The 22,213-nt window shown below is 42.1% G+C and overlaps 1 protein-coding gene across 3 annotated transcripts in view; it reads right to left on the bottom strand.

Moving 5' to 3' along the window:
- Positions 1-8,901, bottom strand: part of LOC128412884 (protein CREG1-like) — a 64,641-nt gene extending 55,740 nt beyond the window's left edge. The window contains exons 1-4 of one of the 3 annotated variants that reach the window (XM_053386401.1): positions 8,490-8,897; positions 4,312-4,431; positions 3,170-3,357; positions 605-2,523 (exon numbers count right to left, since the gene is read on the bottom strand). In XM_053386401.1, the coding sequence (XP_053242376.1) occupies position 2,523; positions 3,170-3,357; positions 4,312-4,431; positions 8,490-8,864 (684 nt within the window). In that variant the 5' untranslated portion in view covers positions 8,865-8,897 and the 3' untranslated portion in view covers positions 605-2,522. Of the gene's footprint in view, positions 1-604; positions 2,524-3,169; positions 3,358-4,311; positions 4,432-8,489 lie in introns of those variants that run through there. The other 2 variants (XM_053386404.1, XM_053386403.1) reach the window with 2 other exon arrangements.
- Positions 8,902-22,213: the final 13,312 nt, after the last annotated feature.

Raw genomic sequence — 22,213 nt, 5'->3', positions numbered from 1 at the left:
TAAGAACTTTGCTTCAGAATCAGAACAGAAATTGTGCTCTGGCGGTGCGGCGGCAGTGGAAGGCCCCATTAGCTAAAGTGGTGCTTCATGTTAAGAACAGTTTCAGGTTAAGAACAGACCTCCGGAACAAATTAAGTACTTAACCCAAGGTACCACTGTATTATCCTCTAGTTTAAATGGTTTATCTATCAGGGGATCTTTTCCCAACACTTGCCACTTTACCTTTATGAATATGAAACCTAGGTAGTAGTCAGTATAAAAGAGGGAAGCATTAAATCATACTGCTTAAGCCAAATCAGACTCTCCTGAAATGACTTACCCAATTAGTACAAAAGCAAAAAAGAAATGTTGCAAACTAGAAGCATACAGAGGAAAAACACCAGATTATATATTAGTTATCAGATTTAAGTTTCACAATAAAATCTATGTCTTTCTTTAAAAATCATGGCAGGCATCAGAAAATCTGATCTGGAAAATATGCTGTAAGTTTAACTCACACATTTTACACACTTTCAGACAATTTACACTGTTAGAAATTTTCCTCTATTCCTCTCTCCCCCACAAATATGAAATACAGCACATAATAAGAAACAGGGCAACTTCATTTCCAAGAATATATTTTTATTTCCATACTGTTTAACTATGGATTTATTATGGAAGCTAGAACTTCCATGTGCAACACAATTATGTAATTTCTCGAGATAAAAATATGCAAGCCATTTGTAGCCACATCAGAGGTAGGAAAAGTTATTTCTATAAATAAGTGAAGATTACTTCCAAGGAAACATGTTGATGACTAAGGCCTAACTTGTTTAGTTAACCTGACAGCAAGAACAGCCACCAGAAAATTCTAATTATCTAATACCTTAACAATTGTGGGTGAAGAAAAGAATGTGATCAAAGACATTTGATGCCTTGAAAGTGACAAGTCCTTGGCAGGATTCACACTACCCTTTATGGGTTTTGCACTTCTCTTCTGTCATGTCAGCTTGGTCTCCTCAGATTTCAATCATGTATCCGCTATGACAGAACACTTTTCAAGCAATACTCATCAAGAGAGACAGCAGCATGCCTTCAACATCAGCCTTCCCCAGGGGTGACTAACCTGCAGCCCTCCAGATATTGTTGGAATCCAACTCCCATCAGCCCCAGCCAGCTGGTCAGGGATAGAGTTGTACTCCAGCAACATCTGGAGGGCACCAGGTATGGGAACATGGCTCCACATTATATATTAGAATTCTTTTTCTGCTCTGTGGTAAGACAACAGGGTTTCATATGATCAATGCATTCTGTGTGGTACTCTCATAAGAATATCTCATAATTAAAGACTGTTAACAATCAATCTTGTGGCCCTCAGAAGAATCATATTTTTCTTTAACAATGGGTTTACAGCACCTGGTTTCAAACTCTATAATCAAGGACTACAATTTAGTTGATTTTAAAAATTATGGTCCATAATGGAACTGACATTATGTTAAGTTCAAATGAAGCCTTCAGAGTTTTTTGGCACAAGCAGTAAATAAGGCACAGAGGTGAATATAGCTAAGCATGTAGTTCTGTCATATGGTATCAGGTCAAATAAGACATAGTGGTAACATTGCTATGGGTTTAAACACAGAACTTCCCCAAATTGCGTAAGAAGAAAGGTCTGGGTAGGATCCAATTATAACAGCAAAGGGCCACATGGCTGAGGATCATAGGACACTTTGCTCACCCAAGGCCTACCACCCTGCAGTCTGTACCCTAGTAGCTTTTCCTCTCTGTTAAGCCCCAATACTACAAGCAAACTCTGCTAAGCTACAAGCACTCAGAGAGAGATGCTGCAGGAGGTAAGCTGTGGATGGAAAGATAGTTTAGTGCCCACACTCATGTGCTCTGCTCTACTGCTAAAATCACTGACACCCCCTTTCTACATAACTGGGGCAGTTTTACTGAACTACTACAGAAACATCAAGTTTTGCACTTCACTTGCCAATATATATTGCCTTGGTATTGTAGGCACACATATGCATAAACTGACCCTAGCTGAATTAGGGCTGCAGGCATATCCCTTATCAATATGGTCAGCTGACAGCATAAATCACCCAGCGAATGATGCTACACATGAATCTGTTGATCAAGTCCAGAATACAGCTGAACATTTCAGGATGTTTCTTCAACAACAAATTTTCTCCACTGCACTTTTCTCTTTTCTCCATTTCAGAGATGTACCCCCAATTGTATTTTTCTCTAAATAAGCTTTTTGAAAAATAGCTTCTCTAAAAATCGAAGTCCCAAAGCAGAATCAATTATGCATAGTATGCAGATTTGCATACTCTAAATATTTTTGTGCACAGAATTTAAGATTTCCTTTGCAAGGAATCCATACTTTTTGCACTCAAATGGCGTAGGCAATCCCTTAGAATTCCAAAGGAATGTGCAGTTTTGAGATTCTACAAGATTATCTCAGTTTTTGGATGGTTTCTTGTTACAAAAGTGACCAGTGAAAAAGTAGACAATGTTTCATTCAAGCATCTTCCTTGCCTACAGAGAAGAAAAAATAAAAATAAAAATAAATTAAAATGGTATGTAGTCAGTCTTAATGTCTTGGTACTTTCTCTTGCAAGGCCCTGCTGCACAGAGGATATTCCATAGCTCAGTGGTAGAGTACATGCTTTATATGGACAGTCTTAAGTTTCACTTCTCGCATCTCAAATTAAAAGGGACCACTCTCTGAAAGACTAGAAGAGATATTTGCCTGAGACCCTACAGAGCTGCTGCCCATCAGAATAGACACTACCGGACACTATCCAAACTTTTGGATAGCATTTTAAAGCAACCAAGGTTCAGCTTTTGAAGTCCCACTTATTTCAGTGAGAGATATATAGCTGTGCTCTTCTTTGACGCCCTTGATACCCTAGTTCTCTCTGGTTCTGTCCTTTGATGTCTCTTTTACAACCTAAAAGTTATTTCAGCATTTCCATAGGAGCTCTTCTGCTGCTTTCCTTCAAATTGTTGGGGTCCTTAAAGATCTTAGCCCTCTGCTTCCTTGGTCTCTCTCAAATATATATAAAAATAAGTGACCACTTCAAATCCTATGGCTTTCAGGATCACTTAAGGAGTATTGTGGAATAAAGAAATCAGATGCTGAAAAACAAGATTTCCCAAGCAATGTAACTTGAATACTTACTATGGTGTAGCTTTAAAATATTCTTGAGGAGTCACAGTTTTGATTCCACCAAAGTAGTCCAGGACCCAGATGTTGGTGATGTTGAGTTTAGCAAAAAACCAGTTATGACCAGATGGCCACGTAGCCATTTCAGGATGTCTACTGAAGAGAGCCTTCTTTGCAAAGTCTGCTTCTGTACCATTCGGAACCTACCAAACAGGTTACCAAATATGTAATTTCACAGACATATTAGTTAACCACCGTATCTTGTACTTTCTTTCAAACTATCTCAAGATGCAAGAAAAAGAGAGAGAAGAGTGCACATGTAAACATTATTCAAGGAATACTCAGGGTTGGAGTCAGAGGAAGTTAGTCACATTTCAATGAGAAACCAATGAGATAAAAGTATGACTAACTTCCTCTGGATCCAAACCAAGATGTTTTCATGACTACTTGACCCATATACTCTGATATGCTATTTTATGTGAAGTTAGTCAGGTATTATAAAGCTCACACAATACTTCCTAATTTTTCAAAACACCCAAAATACATGGAACAAGAAAACACATGGGGTTTCTTCAAGAAAGTTACAGCTCTTTGATTTTGCCTAACAATGCAACCCTGTCCATGTCTACTCAACCTAAGTCCCACTGAGTTCAACAGGATTAATGACATGTAAGTACACATAGGGAAGTATCCAACAAAGTATTTCTGTTAGCTCAAAGACTTCAGGCTGCGAAATGGAACTTTCATTCTGTCTCATCTCCATGTGCACCCCCTTGTCCACCCCAAATCTTTTCTGAAGGGTTATGGAAACCACCCAGAACAGTTTTAGATGAATGTGTGCTGACCATTTCATGTGATTTGGAGCCCTACACAATTGGTGTTCCTGAATGCATGGAGAAATATATAAGCATTTGGTTCCCACTTCACACCTGGGAATGTGCAACAATTTTGGGATAAAAGGTAAAACAGGGATTTTTGACACACGTCCAGCATACACAGCTCTACTCCCCCTTTCATAAATTATTTGAATGCATGGAAGGTAACTTCAAAATAAGTATATTTCAGAGGCATATATCATCAGTGTTATGAAACTTGCTTTCTAGTTCTCAGCCAGTGAGCATTATATTCTTCTGGTATACCCAAATATCACAGTGTACCTTTTCAACTATTCCAGAGAAGATCACATGGGCACACAGTGGATTCTGAGGATCATAACCTTCCTTCTTGCAGTAAGGTGTCTGTGCCAAGGACATTGTTAGGGAGGCATTGGCATTTACCTGCAATACAAGCGGCAAAAAAAAAAAAAATCATAAATGTTCTAGATTTGCTGAATAGGTTAGCACATTTAAAACAAGCTGAGTGTCTGGATGAGTTTCATATCCTTTTCAATTCAAGGGTCATGGTCATACAGAAATATTGTAAAAGTCGCACAATGTGTGTGTGCTTCTCCTTTTTACAGGCATAAAGCTGTAAAGCTGTCAGTGACCTCTTGGGAAATCCCATCAGTTTCATTTTTCAGCCAGAAAAAGTGAAGTTTCAGCAGCACATGATTTTAAGCATAAAAACCACACATTTGGCACTTATTTGCAGGAGAAAAACAGTCAAGAAACAGCTGAATCATGGTTACACTGGGAGTGTTATCTGTAAGCAGATGTCTCCATATGACTGAAGGCAGTCCAAACAGCTGTACTGTATGTTACAAGAGATAAGAGATGGCAGCACTTGTTGAGATATTCCTTCCACTTTCTGAAAAGAAATAAGCTATTGAGTAAGCTTAACAGAATTGTTCATTAAACCATATCAAGATTTTGGAAAGCAATGCTAAGTCGGAGTGTTTTGTGACATTGCAGTTGACTATTTCCACAGCATACAAGTGAAATCCACTCTGAAATATCAGAATCAGCATGCAATATTCATGAATTATAGGTAGGCCAATACTTTTATTGGGACCAAGCAAAATCAAGTTCTCCAATCCCTTCATCACACTGGATGTTAGGCAAAATGGGAAATTGGGGTGTATGGGAGCGAAGAGACAAAATTGGCATGTTATAGCCAACCACCACCACAACAGATAGTTCAACAGAGAAGTCTAACAAGATAAATAATAATCAAAGCTTAGAAGACCTGATGAAATTCACTTGGGGTTTCTAAAGGAAGTAGCAAAAACTCATTGAATCATATAAGCTAGATCATTATGTGTTTCAAGGGATCAGCAAGGCCACAATAAAATGTGTAGGAACAGCAAACACTGCGCTTATTTCCAAAAGAAGAAGAAGACAAGCCCAAGAATTGAGTATTCAGGTACCTGTGAAAACATATGTTAAGGCAAATAATTTGGAGCTTCCTTCAGAAGAAATGAAGAGCCTGTAAGGCATCCACAGGTTGCTGGACTAAAACTCTCATCATCCCAGAGAACACGACCAGTTGTCACGGATGATGGAAGTTGTAGGCCAGAGGTATCTGGAGGCCACAGATCTCTATTGCTGCCCTACAGAAAAACTGAGCATTTATTAGCAGTCACGGCTTTGTTAACACCAAAGTATGCCATATCAAACTAGTTATTGCCTGTAATAAAGTGGCTTCACAGGTTAGAGTAGGGGTAGCCAATGCAATGCCCTCCAGATATTACCAGACTACAGCTCCTGTAATTCTTGGCCATTGGCCATGTTGGCTGCAGCTGATGAGAGTGGGAGTCCAACAACACCTGAAGGGCACAAGTTCTTCATTCCCAAATTAGAGAGAACATGGATGGCATGCTGTTTTAGACCTCCATGACGCCTCATTTGAGCTGCTCAAATTAAATAAGACCCCCTGAAGATGGGTTTGTTCATCAGTAAGTTTATTTACAAATCAATCCCTGCAAATCATGTCACAATTCTCTGTGTGCAAAGGACGTTTTTCAAATTGAAATACTTTATTGTCACTTGTATACAGTGAGATTACACGAGCACCCCCCACTCAGCTCTCTTAGTCTTAATTCCCCTCGTTTACTGACACACACACACCAAACCTGAAAGTCAGTTAGTTGCCCTGTTGTTATCTTTTCATTCAGCAGCCTAACAGCCCATGGATAGAATCTGTTAATATACATGTGTACCTGAAGTGGAGAAAGTAAATTTAATAGATTCAAAAAAATATATTGCTAGTCTTATTTCTACCACAAACCAACTAAAATGTTTGAAAAATGTAAAGATTCTCAGATTACAAAACTATTGCAACAGCTGTGCAGTGTTTGCTCCTCAGTCTTTTCACACTGCGGGTATACTCAATCCCCTCCCCAATGATTATGAAGGTTTCTGTCAATTGATTCTTATTTATTTATTGCTTATGCATTTTCCTCAATTTATATTTACAGATCGTCTTCTCATCCCTATACAACAGACTTCCCTACCCAGCTTTCCATGGCAGTTCGTATTCATCTTATTTGGTTACATATCCATTAGTTGGTTTCCATCAATTGAATGCAAGTTTCGCAACATACAGATTAAGGCTGTGCTAAACTTCCTGCATTCTTTAGAAGGGCAGGCAAAGAGATTAATAATCCTTCCGCTCATAACAACGCTTACCAAGCTTCAATTAGATCAGTATTTTTCTATGTCATCAATTGCATACATGTATTAGGAAACTATACTAATAACCTTACTGCAAAATTGAAACAACTGTGAAGATTAAGCATATGCAGACATAAGTTATTCACCACATCCAAGTAAAGCAAAGCATGATTAAGGGTAACATTTTATTAACTAAAGCTGGGGTGAGCAATATTGCGACTGGGGGTCCAATGCTGCCCTCCAGCCCTTTCTATCTGGCCCACAGGATTCTTCCCATGCCACACGCCTCACTGCTTCACACCTTCATTGAGTGTTTTTCCCTGGCTAGAATGTGTCCTTGAACTCTGATAATACTTCTTTCTTGTCTGGATGGAGGATAAGAGAGGGATGTGTGAGTGTATGTGTAGAAACTAAACTACTGTACAAACATAACATTTACATTCATTGCTTCCACCCAGTTGCCTCTTGCCCTACCCCTGACATGTATGCCCCAGAATGATACCCAGAACTGAATGTGGCCCTCAGGATGTAGAAGGTTCCCTGCTCCTGACCTACAATTTAGACCTTAAGCTATAGCTCAGGACTGGCCACAAGCTGGGATGTTGAAACCAAGGTGAGCTTGCTAAACCATGGTTGCCCTACCCACCTGTCAAATTTGGCCCACAAAGCAAATCCTGACAAGGTTCTTTAGAAAAATATAGAACATGCTAACTATAAATGAAAAAAATATTTGTATGTTGACATTTTCATAGAATTACCCGGACAGGGCAGGAGTTTTGGAATGGGTAAGCACCATTTTTTTTCCTTCCCCAAAATTGTCTCTAAGAGCTGTTGTTATTACACAGGGCAAACATATGATAAGCAATAACTCTATGTTTTGCCCTGAAAGACAAACAGCAGCTGCGGAAGAGGGTGTGCATGTGGTTTTATTAGGAAGATAGCTCAGGGGAAAAGACTAAAAACCTCCCTTAACTCCAGGATTTTCATTTATCCCACCCTCTCAAATTTATTAATGTAGGAGACCCTTTTCATGTTACACTTTATTTGGCCCTGAAGACTCACATTCAGATCCCTGCGCAGAGTCATACAGCTTGCTGGGAGACACCAAGACAATCATAAACCTTGGCCTAACTTACCTCACAAAGCTGTTGCAAAAACAACTGAAATGAGGAACAAAGAATGCTCCTCAGAATGAATGAGATAAAACGTAGAAATAATTTATGTCATTATATATTGAAATAATTTAAATTTTATGGATTTTTTTTAAAGAAAAAACCAAATGCCCTCTTAAGGCACTTTATATATTGTTGTTGTTTAGTCGTTTAGTCGTGTCCGACTCTTTGTGACCCCATGGACCAGAGCACGCCAGGCACTCCTGTCTTCCACTGCCTCCTGCAGTTTGGTCAAACTCATGCTGGTAGCTTCGAGAACACTGTCCAACCATCTCGTCCTCTGTCGTCCCCTTCTCCTTGTGCCCTCCATCTTTCCCAACATCAGGGTACATCAATTGTACATGCATATTGCAATTAATAATGATGAAGTACACACAAGACTAAACTTGATTCACCAGAACTCACTAAACTCAGAATTCACTAAACTCACCAGGCCTCAGCTTCAGAACCTTGTTTCAGTAACGAAGCTCAGCCCTGCGACAGTGCCTCTGAACACGTGCAGAGCACATTTTTCAGGGCACTGAACAACTACAGCCGGCCTCGGACAGTTGCAGCTGCTGTGTCGCGAGGTCTTCCCTCATCTCAGAATAACTGACATGCCCGTCCCCTCACCTGCAAATCTTGCACGGAGACCTCCAGCGGCGTCAGGTACATGTAAGGCACCCCGCTGCCTTGCTTCGACCCCAGCGGCCCGTCGCTGACGGAGAAGACGTTGGAGAAAGGCTGGCCCCGCATCGGCGGGTCTTGCGCGGAGAGCGTGGCCAGCGCGCCCCAATCGCACGAGTGCGCCACGAAGCGCGCGACCCGAGCCACGTCCTCGTGCGGAGGGATTTGAACCACCCCGGAGACCCCCACCAACGGAAGCAGCAGTAGCAGGAACGGCCACATTGCTCGCTCGCTCTCGCGCGCGTATCTCACACCTCCTGCCTCGGACACCTGAGCGAACCTTTGCCTAGTCTGCGGACCAGGGTGGCGGGGCTCAGGCATCTATCAAGCCGTGCGAGCCCGCCCCCTGCGCGCGCCGCAGCCAATAGAGGCCCTTCGCTTTGCCCGTTTCTGTAGAGCGGAAGTAAACAGTGAGAGAAGCCGTCAAGTGGGCCGACCTTGTCATTTTTAGCCAATAGCTGCACTCCATTCTCTCGTTTTTGCCAATGAGAGCTGCGCTAAGGGCGGAAGAGATGAGCAGACGGCTTGCATATTTGGGGTGGGGATTATGCAGCTCTCTGCCAATGATGCACAGCGCCTTGAAATTTGCCAATGAGATTTGCCGGAGGACGGTGTCACGGGACAAAAACACTCACCTTATACGGGTGAAGGGAGGGGAGGAGAGAGACGCGAGTCTTTAGTTGGGTTTACAAGGCAGAAGGCTTAGAACAGTGAAATAAGTAAATATCATTACATGTAGTTGGCGACTGTGAAGCGTGGTGAGGAGTCCTCTAGCCTTAGTCAAATGTCGACTTGAAGCAATGAAAAAGCAATCCTGTGCACGCTCACCTCATTTACTGGAGGTTTGAAGCAGAGGTTGGATGGCCATCTGTCTTGGATGCTTTAGTTGATATTCCTGTATTGCAGGGGGTTGTACTAGATGACCCTCAGCATCCCTTCCAATTCTATGAAGTCCCATTGAACACAGTCGGGTTTGGCCTGTACAGTGATACCTTGGGTTACAGATGCTTCAGGTTACAAACCTTCAGGTTACAGACTCCGCTAACCCAGAAATAGTACCTTGGGTTAAGAACTTTGCTTCAGGATGAGAACAGAAATGGCGCGGCAGCAGCACGGCGGCAGCAGAAGGCCCCATTAGCTAAAATGGTGCTTCAGGTTAAGAATGGACCTCCAGAACGAATTAAGTTCTTAACCTGAGGTACCACTGTATTTCAACACTAAATTCACCTGGCAGCCAGCTTTAACACCTATGAGACCCAGGAATTTAGGGGAACCTGGCACCCACAACATAGTATTCCTGGAAATGCCACCATATAGAGATTCCTGCAATCAAGGACACACATAGCCAATGAACTCACCATGACTAGGGCATACCCCCAACACACACATATGCAAAACACATAAAATGATGCCCTAATCCCCAACTCCCATCAACCCCAGTGGCACAGCTAGCATATTGACCCCATAATTGGCAGCTCCCAGGTCCCCCTAGGTTTCAATTCCTTTATGTTCCTCAGATACATTTTTGAAGCGGTTAAGAACTTAATTCGTTCTGGAGGTCTGTTCTTAATCTGAAACTGTTCTTAACCTGAAGCACCACTTTAGCTAATGGGGCCTCCTGCTGCCGCTGCGCATCCTGAAGCAAAGTTCTTAACCCGAGGTAATATTTCTAGGTTAGCAGAGTCTGTAACCTGAAGCGTATGTAACCTGAAGCGTATGTAACCCAAGGTACCACTGTACATATACAAAAAGAGGACGGAGGAAGAAACATACAATACAGCATCAACAGAGCTCCCTGGTTAGGATACCTGTAGGGAGTGCACACAGCCCTTCTTGGACAAGAGTTCAGAACTCACGCAGAGATAGAAATACTTATTTGACAAGCAGCCAAATGGATGGACCAGAACATACAGCAACAGCAGCTGCATACATGCACTGTCAGCAAAACTCTCCCTTGGCTCACTGTATAAGATGTGAGGTTGGGAAGCAGGAGGTGGGCATTTGAAACCCATGGGGGAAAGGGTGAATTTCACCCCCTAGCTGCTGTTTGGATTCCAAGAGGGAAATGCCACAGGCAAAAGAGCAATTCCAAGAGGGAAATGCCACAGGCAAAAGAGCAATTTCACAACCACTCAACATACCGGTAATGGCCAGGGAGAATATTGTTGTTGTTGTTGTTTTATATCCCACCCTTCCCTACAAAGGAAATAAAATATTTTAAACAAAAATAAAAACAGTTAAAAACATAAAAACAGTGGTCTCAGGGTTTCCAGGAACAGTGCTTTGGAGTCACAAGACTCTGTTTTGCATTCCACACATTCCAGACTGCTGGAAGTCTCACGGAAAACAGGAGACGGATGTGACATTACTGGTTTCCTGTTCCTTTGTTTTTCAGTTGCTCTCTGCTCTCACAGAGAGAGGATGTATTTCTTTTCTGTCTGCGTAGCTTAGTGATAAAACTCATAGCCATGTAGCCATAAATCTCATCACTTCTGCTGCTTTGATTCTCTGTGTAATGGGAACGTGCCTGGAGGCCTCATCAAAGGCTCAGGTTGTTAATTATCATTGGAGGGGATTCCAAAGGACTCGACCAGAGGAGGATGAGCTTTATTAGCTCGGTCGTAATGGAGATTCCGATAAATTTTAGGTACTTCGGTCCCAAGCCAGCTAGGGCTTTATATGCTAGTACCAACACCTTGAAGTGATTCTGGTAACTCACTGGCAGTCAGTGCAACACTTTCTGAACCAGTGACTTGTATTCCTATCCATCTGTCCAACTTGCCATCCTAGCAGTCACGTTTTGCACTAGCTACAGCCCCACATACAGTGCATTACAGTAGTCCAGGTGGGAGGTCACCAGAGCATGAACAACTAAAGCAAAGCTATGCCAGTCCAGGAACAGCTGTAGCTGATGAATCAGCTTAACCTGGTCCTGGGCACAAGCACTCCTAGCCACAGAAGCCACTTGAGACCCAAGTAATAAGTTGAAATCCAACAGTACTCCCAGACTACAAACCTCTTCGTTCCTAGAGAGCACAACTCCTCCCAAATCAGGTAATACACATTCCCAGACACGTGAGCCACCCGCCACAGCACTTCCTTCTTAACAGTAATAGCCTCAGTTTAATAGAGCATCTGGTGGAACAGGTTATGTTTTACATGCTGCAGGTCCCAGGTTCAAATCTAAGGTACAACTCCACATTACAAAGAGGCGAGCCTCCACACACATTCAGCATGCACCTGAGCCCATCAGGAGAAATACTGCATGCACTAATTATCAGCCATCCCTCCTCCACACACCCCCCCAATCCCTTCCTCCGCTGACTGCATCATATACCCAGCAGCAACACCCAAATCACCCCTGCACCCCGAGAGGCCTATCATCTCACAGTCCAAGGTTCCACCCTTTGGGCTCATCCACACTGCCATTTGTCCCGTGATTTCTAGCCCCAGGTTTGGGAAGTGTGGATGAGCTCTGTGTCTCCTGCCAACAACTTCTCTCAAGTCCTGCCAGCATAGCAGGGCTTCTGCCAGATCCTAGAGCCTCTCATCTGATGGATTTTGTGTGTTGGGCAGCCTTTAATAAATCAGATTTTTCAATTACAATAATTTAATTGACTTAAAAGGTGCTACCATTTTATTAGTCAGCAGATTTGTAAAAATAAAATAAAATACTTACTATATTGGCAACCTGGTTTTCAGATAATTAATGTTTCCTAAAGTGGCTCATATCAGTAAGAGAGAGCAAGAGTCCCTGCCCTCAGACTTACAAATCAATAGATCAGAACTTGTTTGTTTTTACTTACAACTTCTGCAAATGACAAGCACCATTTAAAAAAATGTAATTCTTATACATATTCAAAATATTTCTTTAAAACATTAAAACCGCTTACTGATTAATCAGGAGCACCATTTGAAGTGTTTTAATCAAGTAATCTGTTGTCTTTGTCCATGGAGTTTTAGATCAGACTCCTAGCTTTAATACCTAGTGAAATCAACTATACCAGAAAGAAATGGATGTCTCGTATACCCCAGGTAGTGTGGTTGCCGACCTTGAGCCAGACATCCTGGAGAGTGAAGTCAAATGGCCTTAGAAAGCACTGCTAATAACAAGGCCAGTGGAAGTGATAATATTCCAGCTGAACTATTTAAAATTTTAAAAGATGATGCTGTTAAGGTGCTACATTCAATATGCCAGCAAATTTGGAAAACTCAGCAGTGGCCAGAGGATTGGAGAAGATCAGTCTACATCCCAATCCCAAAGAAGGGCAGTGCCAAAGAATGCTCCAACTACCGCACAATTGCACTCATTTCACACGCTAGCAAGGTTATGCTTAAAATTCTACAAGGCAGGCTTAAGCAGTATGTGGACCGAGAACTCCCAGAAGTGCAAGCTGGATTTCGAAGGGGCAGAGGAACCAGAGACCAAATTGCAAACATGCGCTGGATTATGGAGAAAGCTAGAGAGTTCCAGAAAGACATCTACTTCTGCTTCACTGACTATGCAAAAGCCTTTGACTATGTCGACCGCAGCAAACTATGGCTAGTTCTTAAAAAATGGGAGTGCCTGATCACCTCATCTGTCTCCTGAGAAATCTCTATGTGGGACAAGAAGCTACAGTTAGAACTGGATATGGAACAACGGATTGGTTCAAAATTGGGAAAGGAGTACGACAAGGCTGTATATTGTCTCCCTGCTTATTTAACTTATATGCAGAATTCATCATGCGAAAGGCTGGGCTGGATGAATCCCAAGCCGGAATTAAGATCGCTGGAAGAAATATCAACAACCTCAGATATGCAGATGACACAACCTTGATGGCAGAAAGTGAGGAGGAATTAAAGAACCTTTTAATGAGGGTGAAAGAGGAGAGCGCAAAATATGGTCTGAAGCTCAACATCAAAAAAACGAAGATCATGGCCACTGGGCCCATCACCTCCTGGCAAATAGAAGGGGAAGAAATGGAGGCAGTGAGAGATTTTACTTTCTTGGGCTCCACGATCACTGCAGATGGTGACAGCAGCCACGAAATTAAAAGACGCCTGCTCCTTGGGTGAAAGGAGATGGCAAACCTAGACAACATCTTAAAAAGCAGAGACATCACCTTGCCAACAAAGGTCCGTATTGTAAAAGCCATGGTTTTCCCAGTAGTGATGTATGGAAGCGAGAGCTGGACCATAAAGAAGGCTGATCGCCGAAGAATTGATGCTTTTGAATTATGGTGCTGGAGGAGACTCTTGAGAGTCCCATGGACTGCAAGAAGAACAATTCTGAAGGAAATCAGCCCTGAGTGCTCACTGGAAGGACAGATCCTGAAGCTGAGGCTCCAATACTTTGGCCACCTCATGAGAAGAGAAGACTCCCTGGAAAAGACCCTGATGTTGGGAAAGATTGAGGGCACAAGAAGAAGGGGTCAACAGAGGATGAGATGGTTGGATGGTGTTCTCGAAGCTGCAAACATGAGTCTGACCAAACTGCGGGAGGCAGTAGAAGACAGAAGTGCCTGGCGTGCTCTGGTCCATGGGGTCACGAAGAGTCGGACACGACTAAACGGCTAAACAACAACAATCAAGTAATCTACCCAATTAAATTAGATCAGACTCCTAGCTTTAATACCTAGTGAAAATATAACTATTACATTTGCTAAATATTTTGTGATTATGATTGTGTCTTCTTGGAGCTATAATCCTTACATAGTTGAGAATTTTGGGTCCGTCCATCAGTCCCACTTTCTCTCTCTCTCTCTCTCTCTCTCTCTCTCTCTCTGTGTGTCAAAAGATTACAGCCACAAGAGGGTGCTGTTCTCACAATTTGGTTTGCAAGAAAGGATTCTTCTGTCAAGACAGAAGGCAGAGTGGTTTCAAAAGTTGCTAGAGTGATAGAAATAACTGCACCTGGCAAGTTTCACAGAGTTTTCACACCTGAGAAATACATTCCGGATGTCCTGGAGTAGTATAGCAGGCAGAGCTTGCGCAGTACTCTGTGGATTCAAGGGAGGGCAGAGAGGGCAGAGACAAGAGCAGGCTGAAATGCTAATAGACCCAGGACTGGAGAGGTCCCAGTTACACTGCTTTGCATGAGAGAGATGAGTAATGAATAGGCACCCAGAATCCCGTTCCTATGTTCCCTGCACTTTTCTCCATGCAGATAATGTGGGACCAACAAAGAAACTGAAGGAAGTGTTCATGTTTCAGAGACATATCACAGAATCATAGAATTGGAAGGGACCACAAGGGTCATCTAGTCCAACCCCTTGCAATGCAGGAATCTTTTCCCCAATGTGGGGCTCGAACTCATGGCCCTGAGATTAAGAGTCTCATGCTCTACCAACTGAGCTAGGAAATAGGGGCTGGATATATTTACTGTATAGTATTACAGTTTATTTATCATATTGCTGCTATGTTTGTGTATTATAATTTTTTATGGTTTTGTGTTGCATTGAATTGCTTTCATTCTGCTTTTCCATTTTTATCAGTCATTGTAGCTATTCTAAGCATCTTTTTAAAGCAGAAGGGCAAAGTAATATTTTTTTTAAAATAAAGTAATAATCAATCCCCCTTTCTTATCATATGGAAGTATGTTTCTACTGTTTCACAAGAGAAATGCTGTTTCAAAGCCTTTGCACAATGTGCTGCAGCATTGCCTAATGCAGTTTCTGCTTGATCTTTTCAGCTATTAGAACAAATATCCTCTGAGCTGGGCCAGCCCAGCATCCTGAAATCGTTCTTGCTCTGGACAAAGCCATCTGTATCCGGATAACCTCCTCCTTCTCTCCAGATAAACAGTCCCTTAATGGGAAGGACCAGCCCACTCTCTGGACAGCCTGTTTCCTTTGTGAGTTGAGCCAGTCCAGCCCTGTGTCCAGATAACTGGATTCCATCATAGGCAGGCTCTGCCTTCTTTCAGGATAACATTGTTATTGCCCCGGCCTTAATTCTGCATTACACAATGCCACTGTATCTGTCTGATAGCCATCAAAGCAAGTTATTTGCCCACCACCCCCAGCTTTTTCTGGGGCTTGGTCAGCCTCCTCTGCTGATAACACAACCCGTCTCTCCCTCAGTTCTAGTATAATGTGTCTAGTTTTTCTGTGGAATAAGTTTGAGCTTTTTTTTTTCTTTTAAGAGAGAAAGAGAAAGAGAGAACACCGCCTCATATGCTGGGCCAACTTCCTGTCTGGACAGCATTAATCAGTTCATGAATATGAGCCTCTCTTTGCCTATATAATCCCTATGCAGTCTTTGATAGTGGTCAGTCTGTGAGCGGGGCCAACTCTGTCTATACAGATGACAGCCAGTAAGATTAAACCCTTTTACTTTTCTTTTGTTGCAGTATGTGATAGATGAATCTGACTGGTAATATAGCAGTGTCTGAAAGTTAGGTTCTTTAAGTGCTGTATTTTCCTATACCACGTGAGAGCTCATATGCTGATACACTCAATATCCGTAACGACAGGCATTTCCTGTTCTGTCACAATTAGATAGTTGCATAAACATTACTCTAAATACTGTGGTACTGAAATCCTTTGCAAACATTGCAGCTGGCTTTTTGTCTGAAACTCCAGTCAAAGCACACAGAATATAAACTCATTGTCACTGTTTTTCAAAGGATTTTTAAGCATAAATATTAGTCTGGCAAAATGAGCCATAGTGGTAATCCTGAAATCTAAAGTCATCTTTAGTCTAAAAACTGCCACAGTTGGCATGCAGATTACATTAGAAATGCAAACAGGGGACCCTTCTCTGTCACACCTGAGTGCATAGGTGCCAGCTCCCTGGGGCCTTGGGTGCCCAAGCACCCACAAAATTCCCCATGAAGCGGCCGGACACCCACAAATTTTGGTGCCAGGGCCATGTACATTGCATGGCACCCCAGCCCAGGGCTCCCAAGGAGGCCAAGTTGGAACTCCTGACTGAGTGATCCTGGGAGTAAGAATCGTTTACAAGGCATCCTGAGTCCAGGGTTTATCTTCAAGATAGTATTTTCAACATAGCATGTCCCTGGTTTTTGCGGGGTCAGTTAGAAACTAAATTGGGTAAAAACATTTAGCCTAATGTTGCACCCAATTGTCACTATTTGTGGGTGGGATTCACCAGTAAATCCAAGTTGTACAGTTAAAGTAGATTTGGTGTTCTTGTACAAACATGCCTGCTTTTTTAGGGGTGGGGGTTGGCCTTTTTGCAGTTAGGAAAGTGACAGGGGGGAAATGCACTGAAAAGTGTAGGATAACAGTTGCTTGACACAGCTGTCATATGACCTTACCCCAAGCTTTATGCAAACAAATGAGAATAAATTATCAACAAACAGATTATCTAGAAGTGACCGGACTATACTCTAAATATTTTAATTTCGTCTGAGTACTACATTTCGGTTCAAAGTAACCTGCTGTCCTTTGAAAAGTGGCGGGCATCTGCAATGCTACATTCTCTGTAGTGCTATATATGCTTAAGTGCAGCTGCAGAATGTCATTTAAAAATAGCAGTAGTACAAACATTTCCAACTAATATAATTTCTTGCAACTATGTCCCCAGAGATTTGCAGTGCTAATTTGGCTAGTAAATGGGAAAGATATTTAAAGATAGGCAGTTGGCCAGTCTTTGAGTTAAAAAACAAAATTCCCATATTAAAAACTTGCTCATATTTATTTCCTGTGGGTGTTATCAGAGAAGGGTTAAAGACTCGTACTCTCTGGACAAAAACAGGATGTTAGCTTGTGAGTTCATTAAGCTACAAAATACAAATCCCCTTCTGTTGTGGCACTCTCTCTTCTTTAGTAACAGAAGATTTAGGTAGGAACAGTGAGTGGTCAAATGCCAGCTTCTTGCCCTGTTCAACATCTAGATGGAAACCTGATCACTGCTGCTTAGTAATGTTGTTGCTGGCAAGTGCTGTGCAAACTAGCAGCCAAATAATACACCAACGCACACACAGCCTTCACTAATTCAGAGCAAATTCCAGTTCCAATGACAATTCAAGCCCCAAACAAATCACTTTAGAAATAGACCAGACATTTTATCAAGTCCTTGCATGCTCGCTCTTATATCCAAATTAAATAACAGTTGGGAACGGTTTTGCTTGCTTTTGTTGCAGTAAATACTATAATAGTGTTAGGAAGAATTATTTTGGTCTGTCGTATAAAAGCATGATGGAAGGGCAGATTCCGTCTACCCATTTAAGGAATAGTTTATGCTGCCCTTCCTATTGGGTGTTACTCTAAGCGTCAGTGCCCAGCTTAGGGTAAAAGCTGCTGACTGACGTGTTAAAACAGGCTCTCATTGTTGTGACTTTCATATTTTCTTCTGGAGGGGTTGTTCTGAGGAGAAAAGGTTTCCTTATCCTCTTTTTCTCAGTTGTATGGGAACAGAGGAAGTCATAATTTGACGTTGAGTTTTGGGGTTGACCTCAGAACAGACAACTTTTCCATTCTCTCAATGAAAAACTGCAAAGTTTAGACTGTAAAGGAGAGATTTAAATGTGTTTTCAGTATTCTAGTGACATTAGTCCCTATAATAGTGACCTCAGGTGATGAGTGCAGCAGAACTAAGCCAAAATGGGGATCACTGAGAAACAGGAGGGCACATAATCAGTGCTTTCCCCCCAAGAAAAATAGGTGCCAGAACTGACCATGAAATTTTTACAGTAAGTTGTTGGGCGACTCGGGGCAGCCATGAACAGATGCCAGTTTGACAACAGCCATTTTTCACTGTCTGCAGAGGTACTAAAACTACAGCAAGCTATCTCCCTAGCTGGTTTGGGGGTCACCCCTGGTTCTGGTGCAGGTCAAATCAATGCGCCCACACCTCCCTCATTCCCTTTGATTCAGGAAGATGGCTAGGGCAGCTGCAAAGGACCCTACGCAAATGCACATATGTGCAATGGTAGAGGCCTGGCTAGAAAGCTTAAAACCTGCCACCACTACATGGGAGGTGGATTAAAGAAAAGGAAATATGAATTGGCCCCACCCCGTAGCCTGACCAATCGCAGCTAGGAGTGGTTAGGAGCTAGGTGGAGTCATAGATCTAAAAAAAAGTGTAGGCTTGCAAACACTGGCCAGCTTCTGCTTTGACTTGAAAAGATCGCTTGAGGCTTCCCAGAAGTACGTAAAGGCAAGAAGGGGGTGAGGAGAGTGGCAGCCTACAACAGCACCCATCTCAGAGGTGCCGAAAATGCGCTCTGGCGGGAAAAAAGCACTCAGTATAATTATGTTATGGGAAACGTCGGGGTTAATAGAAGTACCCCCCCCAAAAAAAAAGAACTTTAAAAAACCTTAAATGAGCAAAACAAAAAACCACCAAAATTGCAATAAGAAATGAGCATGCACAGTAGCCACAAAATGTAGAATATCTGAAAATGGAAGTGGGGGAAAGTGCAGTGCCCTTTTTGTAGAGTATGTTTGCAACCCGTTAGCTGCAACATTTTGTTTGATGTCCAGACTTGTTCTTAAGTAGATCTGATCCTACACTATCTCTGGTGCCCAGATTTGGATGGCTCACATGAAATCTCTCTAAAACTACTCAGCTTGGATTCTCTGTAGTTTCTTAGAAACACTGCAAGGCATTTTGTTCTGAATGCAAAGTGTGTGCTGGGTTGGGATAAAAACTGGTAGGCAATGCCATCTGTATGTTTCTTTTTCATGGCTCAGCCAGAAAACTAAATTTTAACCTGCAATTAAAGCTGCAGTTGGAGGAAGAGGAGTAGAGGACAGAGGGTGAAAAAAAAGAGAGCTGTGAGTGGAGGGGGAGCCCTTTTCCCACCCTCTGGAACCCCTGGAAAACTAAACAAACCTGCTGCATCTGGAACTAGGTGTAGATAGTACAGTTGAATAGGACACAGCTGCCTGAGGAAGCAGCCTGAGGAAGTACCATCCACCTTGGGCCTGCCCATAAAAAGTAAGTCTAGAGTAAGAGGCTAAGGTGATGTCCGCTGTTTCCAGGAACTCTTCTCATTCCGAGAATTTTGTGGGTGAGCTGTGATTTTGTTCAGACCCTGGGCGATATATAACCTGAAGACACAGAGGGACGGTGCACCAGAAGGAAAATGAATTGATATTTATTTATTTATTTATTTATTTATTAGTTATTTTGTATTAATCTAACATTTTTATATGTAACTGCATATTTTTGTGATATTTTGTTGTCGCTTCAGCTATTTGTACACTGCTTACAGATCTTGGTTGGCATCCATCTGTCTCGGGATACAGTGGAGGAGTGCAGCTTTGAGGCTGAAGTCAAACTTTCGGAAGCTTACAGCACCTGCTGTTGCTGTAGTGACCAATACGGGAGAGACATGTTCTGTTGCAGCAGAGGCAGATGAAGGTGTATGGTTGTGTGTACCACTTACAGATCTTTTTTACTGTATTAAACAGTATAGAAATTACATAATCAAAATCAAATTAGTTGATCCAATCAATTAAAGACTGCAGTCCTAGTGTTTCGACCTGGTAATGGTTGGTCACAAGACCAGACAATGAGGTTATGTATCTCAGTATGGCAGAGCTGAGCTACCAGAAGTTTCATTCCACTCCTGCTCTGCTTCAGCTTCTTTGTCGTGTGCTTCTTACGTCAAGAAGAGGAAGCTGCCTGCTGAGATCTAGCAAAAGGAACTGCTAGAAAAAGATAACATACCCTTCACCCACAGTCCTGTATTCAGCGCTGTTGCGGTTGCCATGCAACTTGCCTTGTTTTGAAAGGGTAAAAAAGTTGTTCTTATCCCCTTGCAAGGATTAGAGTCTGTGGAATGAGGACATACCATCTGAGGAAAGCACCTAAGGCCTAAGCAAAACATACAGTAGCTTGTGTCTTTCCCCCCAATGCTTTTGCAATTAAAAAAACCTAGCATTCAGAGGCTACGCTTGGAAGTGGAAAAATAGCTGAGGAAGGGGATGATTAACCCTTGCCCCTTTGGCCATTATTTATTTATGCAATTTATTACCCACTCTTCACATAAGCACCAGGCAAAAACATTCCTCTTCACCTAGGCCTTTGGCTAGTTAAACAATTTATGGCCTTTTAAACTGGGGGGAGTATTGTTTTGTTTGTTGCTATGTTGTGTATTTTTCTGTTTTTATAGTGTAAACCCAGGTGAAGGATGGTATGGAAATTTAATAAATAATAATGTCTCAGGACATGTTACAACCATTTAAAACACAATATTAAAATAAGTTCTAAACAAACTGCAGACACAATAATATGGTGAATCAATCTATCTAAGGTCAGGTTCAAATGCCAGGGTAAAGAAGTCTTTGTTGGCTTGTGATGTGCTTGGTGATAGTTTGTGTGAACCTATCTCTTCCCTTTATCTGCATGCTCCTCCTCCCACTATCACCTGCTCTAAAATGTCATTATTTTGCTAGGAGTTCCTGGAACTGAAACTGTAGTCTCAGAGTGTTTTGAGTTAAAAAACAGAAAATATTGGAGAAAACTTAGATGCAACAGTGCTGATGGAGGCTTCCTCCTGAGGTAAATAGCAATGGAGTGTGTGCATGAGTTATGGAATCACAGTAAGGGAAAGGGTTAAACTCTCCCTCTCCTTCCCCCTGCAGTCCTGCTGCTGACCTCCCCTACTTCTACTATTTGCACTTTTTCAGGCATGCACATTGATTGCATTCCTGCAATTAACAGCATGCCAAATTTGACCCTGGGAAACAAAGTTTTGTATCTGTTGCTTCAGGTGAAAATTATCATCAAAATTCCTGATTATGAATATACTTTCCCTGCTTGGGGCTTGTCCTACTTTCTCATATTCCCCACCTTGTGGGACTATCTCCTCTTCCACCATGCCCACCAGTGTAGACAGTGTGGGATTGAATGAATCAGTGGTTGGACTGGGTGCAAGGCAACTCCTCACTAAGACACAAAGGGCTACTTCTCTCCAAATTATTTCATGCAATTTGGCACACACGTGTGGTGAAAGGCTAATCTGAATTAGGCCATTTTTGTGATTACTGCTATACTGTTTCATAGCTGTCAACTTTTCCCTTTTTTTAAGGGAAATCTTATTTGGAATAAGGGAATTTCCCTTAAAAAATGGGAAACGTTGACAGCTATGTACTGTTTCCAAAGGGTGTGATCACAGAGGTGGCTGCTGGCTTCATGTGCATACATCGTTAATCTGCTCCAGGTAGCTGTATATTTGATCACGTTCTTTACTATACATTTAAAGCACTCTTATACCATCTTAAGATTCATGACTTCCCACAACAAATGCTGAGAGCTGTAGTTTCTTAAGGCTGCTGAGAATTGTGACTGTGAGAGGTCTGTCAGCAACAACACTCACATAATAGTTCCCAGGATTCCATTGGGCAAGCCATGACATATAAGGTGCTTTAAATGTATGGTGCAAATTTGCACAAAGAATTTGACAGTGTGAATCAATCCTTTGCATTCTGTGTGAGAAACTGCCGCAAAACAGTTCCTATAATAGGGTGGTGTTACATCATCCTGAAAATTGAGGAGGGAAGAAATAGCAAGACTGGCTCCAAATATCTAGTGGCTTTGATGGCCATCCAGAATTCATGGTGGTAGAAAGAAACTCTGTTCCAGTTATCGTTGCAGTCATGCCAAATGTGTGAGGAATAAAATTATATTATTTTAGGCCCCTAGCATTTGCAACAAGAAAAACCATGCTGCAATTTAACAAAATAATCAGAGTACAATTATAGCTGTAATAT

This window comes from Podarcis raffonei, chromosome 4, assembly GCF_027172205.1.
Source record: "Podarcis raffonei isolate rPodRaf1 chromosome 4, rPodRaf1.pri, whole genome shotgun sequence".
Classification (NCBI taxonomy): domain Eukaryota; kingdom Metazoa; phylum Chordata; class Lepidosauria; order Squamata; family Lacertidae; genus Podarcis; species Podarcis raffonei.
Note: the sequence above shows the minus strand (reverse complement) of the source record. Positions and strands in the feature narration are given on the sequence as shown.